A 15,836-nucleotide genomic window follows, 5' to 3' on the forward strand; every position below is an offset into this window, starting at 1 on the left:
CTTTCTGGAACGTGTGCTGGCTAAGCTGGTTTCAGGTGAATTGCTGTTTACTCCATCGTCCCTAATGACACATTCCTCGTGTCGAGGGTGCCCCAGCTCCCCGTGTGCATGGCTGGCGTGCAGGTGACAGTCACCACTGAGTCGCAGCCAAAGTGTGGAGTCTGTGGACGGCTGAAGTCCCAGTGGTGGTGCAGGGCCTGGAGCACAGGGCGAGTCACAGCTCGGTGCTGCTTCTTCTGATTCAGCAGGCCAAGCACAGGAGCTCTGAGGCTGGGAAATAGCCTGCAAGTCAGCCTTTGCTCTGCTCTTGCCCTGCTCTTATCCCCTCGCCCCCCGCAGCACTGAAAGGGGCAAAATGTGCTTGCCAAAGGGATTGAAGCCACTGCAGCCGAGGCCTGCGTAACAGCTCAGCTGATTGCCGAGGTTCCCAAATGGAGCACGTGAGAGGCAGAGGGCTCTGCTGATCGCATGCGTGCATCATGTATTGTTTAGGCCTTGGCGCAGGCCTTAGAGGCTGGCCCTGCTCCAGCCCGAGGCAGGTCTTTCCTTCCCTCTGACAGTGGCACTTATATACAGAGCGTCTTCCTCTTGTCTTCCCCATGCTAGCGCCAGCTGTCCAGGTGGAAGAAACAGGAGAGGGATGGAAGGTACCGGTGGAGAGCCCATAGCCGGGACTGACTGCTGTGGTGAAAGGCCGACAGGAGCCGGTGAGTGCCTGCTGAGTCAGACCAGTCCCCACAGTGGTGGTCCTTGCTGTCCTTTTGCTGTCCCGAGATGGATGTCGCTCTCGGGGCAGAGCTATCGAGCGGACGTGCCGCAAGGTCAGCCGCCAGGAACGCGCTTTCACGTAACGATTTCAGGTACGTTGGCCACCGGTCAGGGGTCTAAATGCTGCACCCGTGTGTACACGTGGTGAACCGTCAGAGAGGGCGGTCTTGATATTTGCATGTGTTCTATCTCTCAGTGGTTAACTGTCATTTTCCTGGAGAGTGAAAAAGACTGTTGAAGAGGTGACTTTATGAACTGGAAAGAGGTGCCGATGGACAGGAGAGCACACAGGACAGATGGGTAAGGGGCTGGTGTTCTTCTCCCAGCTTGCTTGCAACCTGCTACGTGCTGTGGGGAAAACCACTTTTCTTCCACCTTGGTCCTTCTCGTATCCTTAACAAATCACTCGGAGCAAGGAGAAACAATTACTAGATATATGGGCAGTGATAAGGGAAGGACTTGGTTTGATAACACACTTTACAAGGGTATAAATAAAACGCTTGCACGGGTTTGTTTAGCAGCAAGTAAAGGCAGAAGCCATGAAAAGACTCCACAAACAAAAAAAGCTACAAACCCCTCGGAGGCTAAGAAATCACTTAGCATGGAGCACTGAGCTGTAATTAGGAAAGGGAAAACACCAGCTGAGCATTATGAAGCTCTTCCTGCCAGTGAGATGTGTTGAGCCATTCAGGAGTTGCCCAGGGGAGAGTAATGGAAATGTCATACAAGCCAGAAGAATGAAGCTTTAAAAACTGCCCTGTAGGGAACAATCCAGCGTGAACTGGCACATCTGTCCGCCTTCTCATCTCCATCTTCTGAGACATGTCGAGATGGATGGGAATTAGCTGTTTGGGGTGTTTTTCTTTCTTTTTTAAATTGCTAGTTAATGCTGACCCCAGAAGTTGGCTAAGAAATCAGTGAATTGGGGGGATTGTTTTTTTTAAAAAAGCAAAACATCTGTGTTGTCCAGTGGCTTTGACCTCACCCTGCATTTACAGGAAGAAGCATCAGCCACTTTCAGCTTTGGGGGTAGCATTTTGAACTCTCATCGTTTATGGGATATCCTGGTTGTTTAAGAACATTTGACCTAATTCATTCCTCACATACATGGCAGATTTGAAACTGACCTTTATATGGAGTGAGTTTGGCTCAAGGTTTTTCCGTACTCCATTTCCTCCAGACTGTCTCATCTCTCTATCCCAGTTAAATACAGTCCCTTCTCAGGGCATTTGTGCTCACATGTGAGCCCTGTGCTTTTTACCACTTCTGAATTTCATATTTCATATTCATATTCATACCACTTCATACTTTCATATTAATCTTCTGTAGTTCAAATGAAAACGCCATCTAGTGAGCTGCACTCCAATTAGCCGTCTGATCTTTTGAGAGTGTTTCTTGAGGATCTCTCATGCTGTGCAATGGAAGCTTGTTGTATATAAAAATTTGTCTTACGCACATACTGACATATGCACTCATGCTGTTTTCAAAAATGCTGGCCGATTTTTCCAAGAATTTATGAAAATGCTGCTTTTTGTTGCTCTGTGTGTGTGCGTGTAACAGTGCCAAGCGCTTCAGTGCAAGACTAGGAATGATTTTCTTCCAGTTTCAAAAATGCTTTCTAACAAAAAAAACGTTCATTTTGCAAATAGGTCTTATTCTCGACAGACAAAACCCATGCAGATCCATCCCCACAATGGCAATGCATAAAACTGGATGCAAGTCCTACAGAAAGCAGCTAAAGTAAGTAGTATAGTCACTTGTCATGTATGGTTTTAGTTATGTAAAAACACATACATAAAGTGGCAATTCATTGCTATGAACACATGTGTATTCTTCTACAGCAAATCACAATGAGGAAAAGTATTTTCCACCGCACAAAAATGTACATGTAACCTGTATTTTTTCCTCTCTAAGTTGAAAAGGGTATGTTGTTCACGGAAAATCCTCTCTGTCATCGGTGACAGATAAACTAATAGACAAAGCTCGATCCATACCTTTGAAATAATCGCTGCTATGAATCTGCTGCTCTGTCCGAAAAGAAGAGAGATGAATACTTGTGACATCGAAAGAGGATTAAGCGCAACATGGACTTGAATTGAGCCTATGTACTTTGTAAATAGAGGAGGTTTTTTTAAGATGGTTGTTGAGCCATTGCAAGGTAATAAAAGCAAGTCAGTCTTTTGCACAAGTTCTTAAGGTATTTTCTCGTACACTTCTTACACTTCGTAAAGACGACGATCCTGAAATGTCAAAGCATTGTGGGGGCTACTCGCTGGTCTGATGCCATGTGGCATAAATCCATCATTGACTTGACTTGGGCGTGCCAGTTCACCCCAGCTGAAATTGAGGCCACTAGCTGAAATGCACCCGTGATGCTCCGTTGCCCAATCAGTGCTGCCTCTCGGCATTGTACAAACATGTCATCCCGTGCTCAGATCTGTGGGATGCAGTGAATCTACCTTACGATGAACCTATCGGTGGAGGAAGGCGCTACTCGGTGTGAACAGCCTCTTGGAAAATTGGCTCTTAAGGCGTGTATCAACCTTATTCAAAGAGGCAGCCTCCACGTGGAGGAGAGGGTGGTGAAAGCTGCAAGCGGGGATGCCAGATGCGGAATCACATACCACGAGACAAAGAACATGACAGAAAGATGAAGCAAAGATGTGTGTATGATACTTGTTTTCCATATATTCAAATCTGAAAGAGGAAATTCCAAGGAATTGCTCCAATTGTGTCAGCGTTACTTGGTATCTGGATACCGGTACAAGACTATAATTAAATGCTCTCTTTCAGAGGATAAATCATACAGGAATTTAAGGGTGAAATTAATTATAAAGTGGAAGTTCTGCAGTGATGCTGCTTTTTAAGGCATCTGTATGCCCACACACAGAAATGCTTTACTAATCATTGCAGTTCCTTCCTTTACTCATTATGATCCCTGAAAGAGCAGACAATAAAATCCTTAATAAGGGGGATCAGCCCAGACTAAAGAAGCAACAAAAACAGTCATGTGGCATCTAAAAAAGGTACCATCTGCTAATCTTAAAGCGGTATACTGGTTGTATGGAGGTAAGCCATGACCCTACTGCTAGAGAGGGGAAAAAGGGGACTTAGAAAAAAGAGTCCGGCTGTATCATGTCCCACTTACTTGTAGAGGACGAACTTCTAAACGCTGCTTTCACACTGATCTTCATTACATTTATCTTGCCAACTCTCATGCCATTAGGATAATTAATAAATGGTGCTGACATACAATTCTATACTAACACATTGCCTTTTTTCCTTTCAGCGTCTCCACGCTTCTGTAGACCTAAGAAAACACTCCCAAAATAAGGAGGAGTATGATTTGTAAGTACCAGATCTGTTCCAGCTCCCTGAATTAATGTGTTTATTACTTACAATTGCAATCTGAACATGGAGATGTAGTGTATCGCATTCTGCAGTATCTTCTACAATTAATCTCTTGTGCCAATAACCACTTATAAAATGGTGGAACTATGGATACTTGAGTCATCAGCTATTAAACTGCACCTCACTATCAATACTCGAATTCCTTACACTGTGAGATAGGCTTATCAGTTCTGCAATAAATTGGGTATCACCTTGCCTTTTTTGACGATGGAAAGTGGTAAGGCAGAAGAAGAAGTTTTTTGCTTTAAAAGGAAAAGAAATAACCACCATTGCTGAGCAGCTTGTTTAGATAAAACACACTTCAGATTTCAGGGATGTGGGGATGGGGTATCCATCAGCTATCCGATTATGGGAGGTAAGCGCCCAACGAGGCCTTGCCTAACCTAGCGCCAGGGTGTGTGGGCTTCAACAAGATGCTTAACATGAATTTTTTTAAAAAGTAGCCTTTATTATTCTCACACAAAATCCAAAAGACACTGTATCAGCTACTATGCCGAAAGTTAACTCTATCCCTTCTGCAACCAGAACATAGGCATAACTAGTCGGCCGCTGTTTAACTAACTGAAAGATCTGTTGCTACCACGAGCTGCCCGTGCTACCGGGCTGTGCTGAGGCCAAGAACTGGAGCGGCAATGCGGCGTAAGCACCCACTGACTTTCTGCCCCTCGCGGCCGGCGTGAGTGCCGGGTGAGATGCTGGCATGCCTGGGGCCTGTGCTGTAACTGCATTGACCATTTCTGCCCTGAGTGCCGAGGCTGCCAGGCAGCAGCACGCACCTGCCGAGGGTCACTTCAGAAATGCCAGGAGCGGGGAGATGAGGGAAGGCAGCGAGTTTTCTGGCTGCCCGCCCTGAGGTGTTTTCCAAACCTTGGTTTATATGCAGCCAGCCTTCGTGGCAGTGCAGTGGCCCAGCGGTCCTTTGTGCGCAGGCACAGCCCACCCGTGCAGCTGCACCAGCAAAGTCTCACACCGTTCCGCCACACGCCGATGAATTTGAGGGCAAGCAGAAGGCAGCGGTGCCGAGGCTGTGCGGTCAGCCTTCGCCATCCGTTGTCCCGGGCATCAGTGCCTTGGCCGGATTGCTCAGAGGGGACAGGGCATTTTACGACCACACGTGCTATTTGCAGTAATGCTTGCCAAAATAAGGAAAATCACTTGTAGCCGGGCGGGAGCCAACAGTCGGAGGGGTCAGGCAGGAGTGTGGCCGGCGGGGCCTGTCCTCCCCTCCCCGCCGAAGCGCTGGGGCAGCCGGGCCGGGCTGCACCCTCCTGCCCGCCGTCGGGGCATGGCCCCCGGGCGCAGGGGGCGGGGAGGGAGAGAGGTAGGGAGGGCGCCCGCCCCTGCCCGCCGGGGGCGGCCCGGCCCGGCACGGCCCGCCGGGGGCGGTGGGGCAGGAAGCGAGGAGGCCGGGGCCGGGCACCTGCCCCGAGCCGAGCCGCGGTGTCATCACCGGCGAGCGGCGCCCCGCCTCTCCCGCCGGCCTATAAAGGTCTGGGGCGGCGCGGCCGGCACCCACACGGCTCCCGCCGCTCCGCCGCAGCCGGCTGCCTCCTCGTTCTCCCTTTCTTCCTCCCTTCATTCCTTCCTTCTTTCTCCTCTTTTTGTCCCCGGGGACGCGAGGACGATGGACGCCGGCTGTCTGCGGGCCCGCAGCCTGCTGCTCTTCCTCGGTGAGTGCCGCCGCCGTGCCCCCCGCGGGTCGGGGGGCCGTGGCCAGCCGCTGCGCCCCGCTCCGGCGGGCAGGGGGTGGCTCTGCCCGACCCGGGGCAGGGGCCGGCGGGGCCGGGAGGGGATCGGGCGCTGAGTCGTGGGGTGGAGCGTTCTCTAGCTGGTGGAAAATCTCTGGCAAAACGTAAAGCTCATCTTGCCTTCAGGTGAAGCTGACATGTTTCTTTTCCGAGATGAAGTCACGGGCAGGGATGGGTGCAGGGATGGGTGTATTTGGGTGGCTGGATGAGTTGAGGAGCGGGGCACACGGGTCTTACTCTGTAGTGTGCTGTTACGGGATGTTTCGTTGCTTGTGCGATGCTCAGGCGTGCCCTGTGAGTGAACGTGAATGTTCATTCCCCTTCTCACCAACTCTGCTCTCAGTGCAGTCCGCTCAAGGCAATGCAGTCTGTTTTCTTTCATCTTGTCCTGTGTTGTTTGTATAGTCTGGTCCTGCTGCCTTCACCCAGGCCATGCTCTGGGTGAGCTCAGCAGGTGAATCCCCACAGCAGCAGGGACTTCCTTATGGTAACAAAACAGGTTGTGGCCTCCCTCTGCTTGACACTTCCCCTCCTCGCTGGGAGCATGTTACTCTACTGCATGACATAAGCTACCTGAAAGTCCAAAGTGAACACGTGTATCCTTAGAGCATCGAGAGTCCCGGAGCGTGGGTGCGCTGTGAAGCAACAGCTGATCCTTGCCACACACCTCGGCTGGGCGCTGGCAGTGACAGCCAGTGACTGCTGAGAGCTGACCCTGTGAGGTGACTCGAACTGGGTGGGCAGCAAACGTTTGAGGCAGGACCGAGACCTGGCGTACTCGCACGCTGCTTTAGTGACAGAGCTTATTCTCACACTCATGCTGTTGGGCTCAGGGTCGCAGTCGATAGGGAAGCTCAGTTCCCAAGACTTCTCTTTTAGGGCAGATGTTCCCTCATCTACGAAGCCCACTGCAGCATGAGTTTGTGTCTTTCATCCTGGCCAGGTATTTCCATAAGAGCTTATGGATCAGCTGCTGCACAGCATCTTACTTGCCAGGACAGCGGGCTAAACATCTTGTAGTCTGTGACTCAGCCATGCTTTGCACAAAAGTGGTACTGGAAGGAACTGGTATGTCTTCATGGGTTTGTATACGGATTTCTTTATTTCCGGGGCAGGCACAAAATCTAATAGGAAGGGATAGATTAGTCATAGCTAGATGGCATCATAACGAGTGGTATAAGCACTTTACTGCCTTTCCCTCCCATGTCAGTTCTCCCAAGCAGAACTCAGTGCCACTGGCAGAAGCTGGGAAGACTGTCTGTAGCTGGCGTTACACTAGACTTCAAGAGGTTCCCTGCTGAACGGCTGAAGCCTAACTGAAGTGACAGTCATTGTCAGCTTCGTATCCTGGCTATCACGGGCTTGGCGACTGCGCAGCAGAAAGGCAGTGGCGGGAGAGAGCCGTCGCTCACCCCTGAGGAGCCACGGTGATGCGGTGGTGATGGAGCCAAGCCCAGGCCTTGTCTTTTCCGTGAGTTACTGCAGGAGCCTTGGCACTGGTCTCCTTGTAATGCCCACTCAGTGGGGAAGGCAGGCCTTGGATCTCCAGACTCACTGGACAGTTTCAGGAGCTGCTGACCTTATGTTTTCCTGCGTCACGTTTGTCTGGCCATCAGGAAGCGGGCTGAACATGAAGGTCGCTGAGTCTGGGGATGTGGAGAACGTCAGCAGCTGGCGGGTCTGGCTGGAAGCAGTAATGGATTTCTGCTTCTTCTGTGGTGTAGGGACCTCTGCCCCCACGCGTGTGGTGAAAAGCAGAGTGGCCCAGGCACAGGGGTAGTATGTGAATAAGATCAGTGGTTTGTAGTTCTCCACAGGGGTGGAAGCAGTACTGAGATGACTGGGTGCACATAATACATAATTATCTGCATTATCTCTGCTTAAGGGTAAGTCCTGGCACAATGTTGAAGATGATCATGTGGGCCTGTAGCAATTTTGGAGCGATAGTCTTCCCGTACAGGCTGGTGCTTTCAGGGCTGCCTTAGAGTTGCTCTGGCCTCGCCCTGGGCGTCCGTGACTTTGAGTCGGCAGTTCTGAAGTCACGGGTACAAAACGTGAGATGGGGAAACCTGGATGCTACTTCCCAGAAACATGTGTAGACGCTTCTGTCCAGTTGCCCTAAGGGTAATTTATTTGAGCGTATCTCTCTCAGTACCGTCACATCTGGTGCCTCCATTTAGACAATAGGCCAAGCATACGTAGACCGCAGGGGGATGAGGGGTGGAAAGGGCTGACAGCATCTCCTTTCACAGGGGTGAGAAGAGCGACCTGTACATCTTGTATGTCTCATCTCAGGAAGAGGAGTGTTGGGCAACTGCCTTGATGGGCACGGTCAGGCAACTAGGCACCAGGTACATCCGACCCAAAACATCAAGGAGCCGCCAGATGATGTATCTTGAGTGCAAGGATGGGGAGGTGTGCTCTGTCTGAAGTGGTTAAAATTATCTTGAATGACCGCTTCCCCTTTCCCAGGAAAAAATGCTCAGCCTACATGGATAACCTGAACTCTATTAGAGACGTTGTGGTTGACGTGAGCAAGGGGTATAGTTGCATAGCCGAATCTTGAATAAGAGTAAGCTGTTTGCAAGGCTTTCCTGGCTAACTCTACGTTTCTGTGATCCTCATCTAAAACACAACCACCCACCTAGCCGTTATTGCAAGGTTGTCTTGGGCTTTGTCTGAGATGGCCTGCAAACTTCTGTGGTTAGCTAGGGAGGTTAGCAGCAGAGAGATACGGAAGGCGATGCACTGGAGTTAAATGGTGGTAGTAGCGATGCTCACAAAACCAATAGGACAGACTGGCTAACTTCCATGTTTCCTGCTTAGTCTACACAAAGAAGGCCTTAGACAGTCAGGCATGCTCTGGCTGTCCAAAATCAGGTGATGGGGAGCCACCTTGATCTGTCTCTAGAGTTAAAATGGGCTCAGATCCTCCAGCTGCGTTTCGCCCGGACGCCTCTGCGCTTGGCGTTGCTTTGAAAGCGCAACCCACGTGAAAAGTGTAGGCGCTGCCGCTGTGGCAGAGAGACCACAGAGATGCCAAATGCGAAGTAGCATCGTGGGGTCTTCTTCGGATGAACTAGTACAAGACTAGTGATCTCGGTGACGGGCAAAGCCGACTCAAATGATGATTGTTCTCTCAGAAACCTGACAATTCCCCTTGAAAACAGGTGTAAATCTTGCAGAGAGACTAGTTCTCAGTTCGGTATATCCTGTACGTGCATCCTTCATCCTTAGCAGTCATCCTGTAACTGCAAACTGTAGCCGGCTTTCAGTGGATGAACTGATAATTAGCCCTTGCGTGTCATCTCTGATGAAGGCTGCAGGAAGCAGAGGCAGCCAGTCTCTGTCCCTCGTTTTCCTTTGATCCTTCGTGGAAGGACAAGTAAATAGCAGCATTATTCCTGTTCCGGTAATAGCCACTGCTGTCAGTGTTAACCTTACAGGAATACCCGCGATACCAGGCGGTATTGCGCATGCATGCTAGTAGCGTAGCGATAAGCGTAGCGCTTGCATTCCTGTGAGGCACACGTGAATATCCACCATCTCATTACTGTTATCTTGTACCCTGTAGAGTATTTGCTTAGTGAACAGCGAAGGAATAAAAATATAAGTACTTCTTCCAGGAGCTATGTTTGGTATACATCATCTGATAATTATTCTGGGAAAGGCTCTCCTTTGCCATTGCGGTGTGTGGATCCCTTATCCTCCCGCAGGATCCCCCTCCCATTGATGTCAGAGGAGAAATACGTGCATGGGGGAAAGGGCAAAATATAACAGTGCAGAGCAGGAAGAACTTTGCCCGAACGCAGAAAATACTGCTGGGTGTCAGCAAATATCCACGCCTGCACTCCAGCCTTTCCAGCCTGTGTGTCTGCAGTCAGGCGGAGGACGCTATCGGTTGTTGCGCAGGGCTGGAATGGGGCAAGCCTTTGTTCGGTGTTGCAGGAGGAGGTTATTTTTACTTTGTCCCTCACAGGTGTCTGAGTTTTGGTCTTTCCTCTAGCTGGAAAGCAGTGCCTCCTCCTGGAGCAAAGAGAAGAGCTGACCCGTCTCTTCCGTGTACCTAGGTTTGCCTTTCTCAAATGCAAAAGCCGGGTTCTGGTAACTCTCGAAAGGGAACTTTAGATTAAAAAGCAACTGCTCAGATTATGCTCAGATCAAGAAAGTATGCAAGCTGAAACAGAAGCGTGTAGGCTACAAGAGATCGTCAGCTGGCTTAATCCATCTACTTAACTGAGTACGATAGAAGCGGATATCTCAGGTACCTCTAGCGTATTTTGTTTTGACTTTTATGTTCATTACTGTCATGTGGCCCCCAGACCAAATCCTGCTATAGCACGTCACACAGAGATGATAGCAGCAGCACGTGGGGAACAGGAGGGAGCCTCAGGTCACTAACTCTCGCTAGTCTCAGGATTTCAGCATCCCTTCTTTCAATGACATGGTATATACTTAGTGGGACAGAGCTGTCCTGTGCCACAGCTGCTCCCTGCCGAGGGAGCAGCTTAGTCCATGGCGCACTCCTGAAATGTCCTTCTAGTTGCTGGGAAGAAGGGCTGACTCGGTAAATTTTCTTTTCCCAGCATCATTTGGGACACCAGCTCCCTGGCTGAAGCTCAAAGCCTGCCGTTCTAGCAATAACTGAGCTGCCGCCATCTGTCAGCTGATGGCCTCATCCTTCAAACGCTTTAACTTTCTGTCGTGGCGACTCAAATTGGCCTTACAGAAGTGTTAAAGTGCTTCTCCTGATGAAATCTATAGTGAGCACAGTGCTGTTTTAAAAAAAAAAAAAAAAAAAAAAAAAAAAATCCCACCCTGAAAGTAAACTTGCTGGTCCTGCCCCGCTGGAGTGAAAGGCAGGTGCTGCTGAGTCATGCTGGCAGGCGCAGATCTCTCCAGCTTAGTCTCCTGTACAAGTCAAGATGCCGGCATCGTTGGTGTGTTACCGTGGCTCTCCCTTTGGCAGACCTAGTCTTTGTCCTTTGTTCTAAAACTTGGTGGAAACCTGGCTTATTAGCTTTGCAAGGAATGCGGTGGAGAGGGAGGTAAGGAGAAGGAATGGTGTTTTTAAAGAAACACAAACAAACACACAAAAACCCCCTGTCCCTCTTAAGATGGATGTTCCTGCTGTTCTCATATCTAGCTGGAATAAAGCTTAAAGGAAGCCTACTAGTCACCCAGAAATAGATGAGCTGCAGGAAGTCCATAAATCACTACTAGATTTAACTCTGAGATGTAATGAAACTTTCTATTAACTGGAGTTGAATTAGAGTGATCAAGAAATTATAAAGGCACACTCCCTTCATTAGACATGCATGACCTGACAAGTTAATAGAGGCAAACAGCCCAAAGACACAAATTACAGACTTCTGTGGAATGGGGCTGATGACTAAGCAGTTCATGAGCAGGTTAGTTTGTGACCACAGCAGGAGTGTTAGCCAAGTGGATTTCATGGCCAGCTGGGGCAAACATTGGCTGTTCCTCACGGGCAAGCCATGAAGCTACGAGTACTTGTGTTGGCCTTCACATCCTGTTTTGAAATGTTCATTTAACTAGTAGAATACCTGAAAGCTGTGCCTGTGCAGCACTCTACAGCCCGAAAGATGTCAAAATGCTTTATAAGCTGAATCTCTGAGAGAAGGGAAGGAGGGCCCTAGCTCCCCGAGGAAATGCAGCCACCGCTCCGGTAGCCGAACTCCTTAGCCTGCGTGGTGCAGTGTCCTATTACGTGTGGTACCCACATCAAACCTGCTGAGCTGCAGTTTTCTTTAGTGTGGATGGTGAAGGAAGGACAGAAATGTACCTGTTTTTTTCTGGGGTTCTGCTGAGATAAGTAACACTGGCCCAGGATCCGCAAAGCGGTCAGTAACCTCTCCAACCCGGTGACCAGATGAAGAGGGTTTGGTATCTCGTGTTAGCTGTCTTTGCAAGTGGGCTTTTACCTGAAAAACTCCAACACACGAGTGGGTATTAGAGCAGGAACTGTCCAGCCTTTCAGGCTGGTTACAGCAAGTAGAGGGCTGAGGAAGCTCTTTGCTGATACAGAGCAGCTTTTGTGTTAAGCCTGCCTCGAGCAGTATGTGGTCTCTGAAGCCAGGTGGTGGGGTGCGGAGTCACCAGCTGCACTGACTTGCTGAGTCCTAGGAAATTCTGTCCCCGTGGACTGTTGTGACTCAAGGACATCTTGATTTTGATCACCAGAAGAACTTCTCCTGCGATGAATGCTGGATTGTCATGCCTAATTGCGGAACCCTGGCTGTGTCCCTTGCACAGGTGCCATGCCAGACTAGTCAGAAACCTAACATAATCAGAGTTGGCGTCATTTCTGCCTCTCCTATGTAATCTTTCCAAGCCTGTTCCTGCCCAGTTGCGCTCAGAGTGTGGGTGAGAGGTGGTCACAGAGTTTCTGTTTGATCTCTGTTGTACATTAGAAGTCTGTATTTCAGAGGTGTTTCTTTGGGCTGCCTTATATAACATAGGCAGCAGATCTCTCAGACCTGTATTTTTTTCAGCTTACGACACTGGGGTTTTCCTACTAAGATAAAAAGCTTCTGTTCTTGTATTAACTTGATGAGTACACCCGCTGAAATGCTTAACTATACGTGAAAAGCATCTAGTGTTAACTCTTCTTTTTATTCTCTTACAGGTTACCTATTGCAAGCAGTCCTGGGCACAACAGTGATCCCATTATGTGGGCCTGGTGAAATGGAGAACTGCACAACAGCTCTAAGTAAGTGTACTGCACAGCTCTCTTGTAAATAACAAGTCTTTGGTTCCCATCTTCCTTGGGCTGGCAGCCTCAGCGAGGTGCCCTTGGAAATCATTTTTCTGTTGAGCAACATTGCCAGCATCCTGCAAAGCGCTCAGTGTTGTTGAACAAGAACCATTTTTTTAGCCTGCATTTCCTTTAATATTGCTTCTTCAGCAGAAGAGCTCTGTCTGAGGTGAGAACTCTGCCGTAAAAGCAGAAATAGCTTATGTGGAACGCCTGAAGGAAAAGCCAATAGAACTCTGGCCTGGGAAAATCCTCTCCCTGTCCACAAGGCTCGGCTGCTTTAATGCCTGCTGCATTGGAGGTCTCTTGGTAGCGAGACTATTAGTCGTACTTGTAAAGCTTGTACGTTGTCTGGGAAATAGAAAGGGAAAATAAGGCTGATGAGATGCTAACAAAAACTCCTTGCAGTCCAGACAGAGAACAGTCCACGTGTGGCTCAAGTTGGGATAACTAGATGCAAGCCTGAAATGAAGGACTACTGCTTCCACGGACAGTGCGTGTACATAGTGGACTTGGATGAGCACTATTGCAGGTATGGACAGGGCACAAAGCGTCCCGCAGACCTCCCTGAGGTGGGCTTTGAGGTGAACCGTACGTGGCCTTTGATCTCGCTGCTGTTGACACTTAGCTGGAACACCGATCCAGCAAAGTGTTTAAATGCTCACAAGAACTTAAAGAGCAGCAGCATATCTATAATACACCTCAGCCGCATTTAAGCAAGCGTTAAGCACATGTGCTGGCTCCAGTGAAACCTGGGTGAGAGTCTCAGACACCTGAAATGAGTCACCAACCCAACTTAAACTTGGGACGCTCATTCTGATGTGCTTCCCTGTTCATCTGTATTTACAGCAGTGTGAGATCCAGACCTCAGGCAAAGCAGCAAGGTCTCTCCTTTGATTCAGCCTACAAAATAAAGACCCTCTAGGTATTTTTAAGGGTATTCCTCGTGTACTTGAAGAATGTGCAGCCATTTCAGGACCACATGGGCTTGAGTTCCATCAGTTCAAATTGCTTGTCCCTGAGGAAGCAGCAGGCCAGCAGTATAGCGTGCTTTGTGGACTGCTAAAGTGTAACCCCACGGCGATGTTTCTAATTCTGCGTCTCTCATCCTCAGGTGTGACGTAGGCTTCTCTGGCGTGCGATGTGTGCATTCAGAACTTGTCAGACAACCCCTCAGTAAGGAGTACGTGGCACTGACAGTTATCGTAGTTCTGCTTTTCCTCATCGCCATCTCTATTGCAAGCTACTACATCTGGAGAAGGTAAGAACGATTTTCTTCGTGGCTCAGGAAGGCGAGTCAGCTGTATGTGTAGTAAGATGTCTGCTGAGTACCCCCGGATAGACTGGGATACCTACGCTTGCCTGACTGCACGGAGATGGTTTGATATACAGACCTGCTAGCCTGCACTTAGTGAAGTGTTCGAAAAAGGAAGTATGCTGACTGCGTAGCATAACCCAAATTGCGGGCTGGGCAACAGTACCCTCAGATGCCTTTTAACCCTGACGGAGGACTGTATAGGTTAGTTCACGTCTGTCTTAGAGGGTGTGTTGAGGTAAAGGAGCGAGCAGACAGAATAGGAAAATTCTGGTTCCTTTTCTTGGTAGTGCCATTTCCCCAGTCATCAGAAACTAGAGAGCAACTGGATTAATACTAGCTAATTTGTTCATCTGCCGTGTTACTGTGGCGACTGTGCTGTCACGACTGTGCTTGCCGTATCAGCTTTACTGTGGAGGACAGTAGTCTTCTCCATTAACAGACCCACAAGCAGCAGGAATCGTTCTTCAGGCTGATAACTAATCGTAAGCAGCTGTCAGAGAGCCGAGAAGGTGGAACAGCCCCCAGAGGGAGAGCTCAGCTTCACAGATCCGGTAGCTAGATGGTAACCACTGTAATTCCTCTTCCCTACCTGAAGACTCGATGGCGCGTCATCTCAAACAGAAGATGGCCGAGTTGGTTAGGGTACTCAGCCCTATGGCAGGGAAGGATCCAGCAGGATTTCTCAAAGACAAACCTAGTACCAGCAGCAAGGCTTTAATGCGGATGCGAAATCTTCAGTGAAGAGTTGAGAAATGAGACTCTGCATGCAAGTTATCTCAGACCTGAAAACGAGCACAGACAGCGCCTAGCTGCTAGAGGTTTAAAACGAGCGTGAGGAGGTCATACAGCATTTTTCTTCTTCCTTCACCCTCCGCTCCCTTCAGTTCCCAAAAAGCCATTTGGAACGACTGGTTTTCCAGAACTCACACGTCTCTTCTTTACTTGCAGGTACCGAAGCAAGAAGAGACAAACGAACGCCAGCGAATACAAGGAGGTTGGTGCCCTGTAGAAGAAACGGTGACTTCCTACAGTGTTCCGTTCATGTGGATGGACTCAGTGGCTTCCCGTCTATTTAAATGTTATTTTTATTAACAATATTTACAATATTTATATCCTTTTAAAAATTTCAATTGTTTGGTGATACAATCAGTATAGGTCAAGCATTTTATTTTCAGTGTTTTATTTTTTTATTAAATAATATTTCCTAATGAGAACCCCTCCTAAGTGGTTCTGTGGGATAGAGATATATTTTTATAAAGACTCATCTTCTTACTCTGAAGAGTAATTTTATATTTATTCTTGTGAATATGCTCAAAACAATTCTAATCCTTGAAATAAAAGTTCTAGACAAACTCAAAATGTCTATGTGGTTTGACTGATGTGAAACTTGGCATGGCTTGGCTGAGCAGGATGTTTGAAGCCCCAGCGGTTATTTTTGGAGAGAGAAACCATAGTATCGCTAATAATAGGTATCAATGCATCATAGTTCCAATGAACATAGCTATTAGCTGGCGTAATTGGAGGACGACTTAAAGGAATAAAGAGCGCAGCTCCAAGCGCAGCCTATCCGGCACGTACTGCGTGACAGCGGCACGGATCTCGGCTCATCCGTACCCGCAGGAAAGTTGTGCTGGGTATATTTTGGATTACAGCAGGGAGGCGGCAGCACAAGCTGATCCGTCTCTGCAGCTGAACACGTGGCAGCTCAGGGTATGAGTGTAGCTACGGGAAGAAAGCTCCCTTGGAACCAGTACCAGCACTTGAGTCCTCCCTGTAGCGTTTCTGCCATGGTGTCTTATCGTACAGCTGGGAG

The 15,836-nt window shown here is 48.9% G+C and overlaps 1 protein-coding gene across 2 annotated transcripts; it reads left to right on the forward strand.

Moving 5' to 3' along the window:
* The first annotated feature begins 769 nt into the window (after positions 1-769).
* Positions 770-15,382, forward strand: EREG (epiregulin). 2 transcript variants are annotated; one of them, XM_050895966.1, is made up of 8 exons: positions 770-860; positions 965-1,068; positions 2,418-2,508; positions 4,058-4,116; positions 12,577-12,660; positions 13,114-13,237; positions 13,820-13,966; positions 14,972-15,382. In XM_050895966.1, exons 4-8 carry the CDS (start codon positions 4,110-4,112, stop codon positions 15,030-15,032), a joined length of 423 nt encoding a protein of 140 aa, XP_050751923.1. In that variant the 5' UTR covers positions 770-860; positions 965-1,068; positions 2,418-2,508; positions 4,058-4,109; the 3' UTR covers positions 15,033-15,382. The 2 variants fall into 2 exon arrangements, with proteins under 2 accessions (XP_050751923.1, XP_050751922.1); XM_050895965.1 differs by lacking the exons at positions 770-860; positions 965-1,068; positions 2,418-2,508; positions 4,058-4,116 and adding an exon at positions 5,792-5,849.
* Positions 15,383-15,836: the final 454 nt, after the last annotated feature.

Source organism: Gymnogyps californianus, chromosome 4 (assembly GCF_018139145.2).
Source record: "Gymnogyps californianus isolate 813 chromosome 4, ASM1813914v2, whole genome shotgun sequence".
Classification (NCBI taxonomy): Eukaryota; Metazoa; Chordata; class Aves; order Accipitriformes; family Cathartidae; genus Gymnogyps; species Gymnogyps californianus.

Excerpts from the sequence above, each read along its gene's own strand:
- EREG (XM_050895965.1), top strand. The coding sequence starts at position 5,804 with ATGGACGCCGGCTGTCTGCGGGCCCGCAGCCTGCTGCTCTTCCTCG. Across the intron at positions 5,850-12,576 it reads CAGCCTGCTGCTCTTCCTCG|GTTACCTATTGCAAGCAGTC; the intron begins GTGAGTGCCGCC and ends ATTCTCTTACAG. Across the intron at positions 13,967-14,971 it reads AGCTACTACATCTGGAGAAG|GTACCGAAGCAAGAAGAGAC; the intron begins GTAAGAACGATT and ends CTTTACTTGCAG.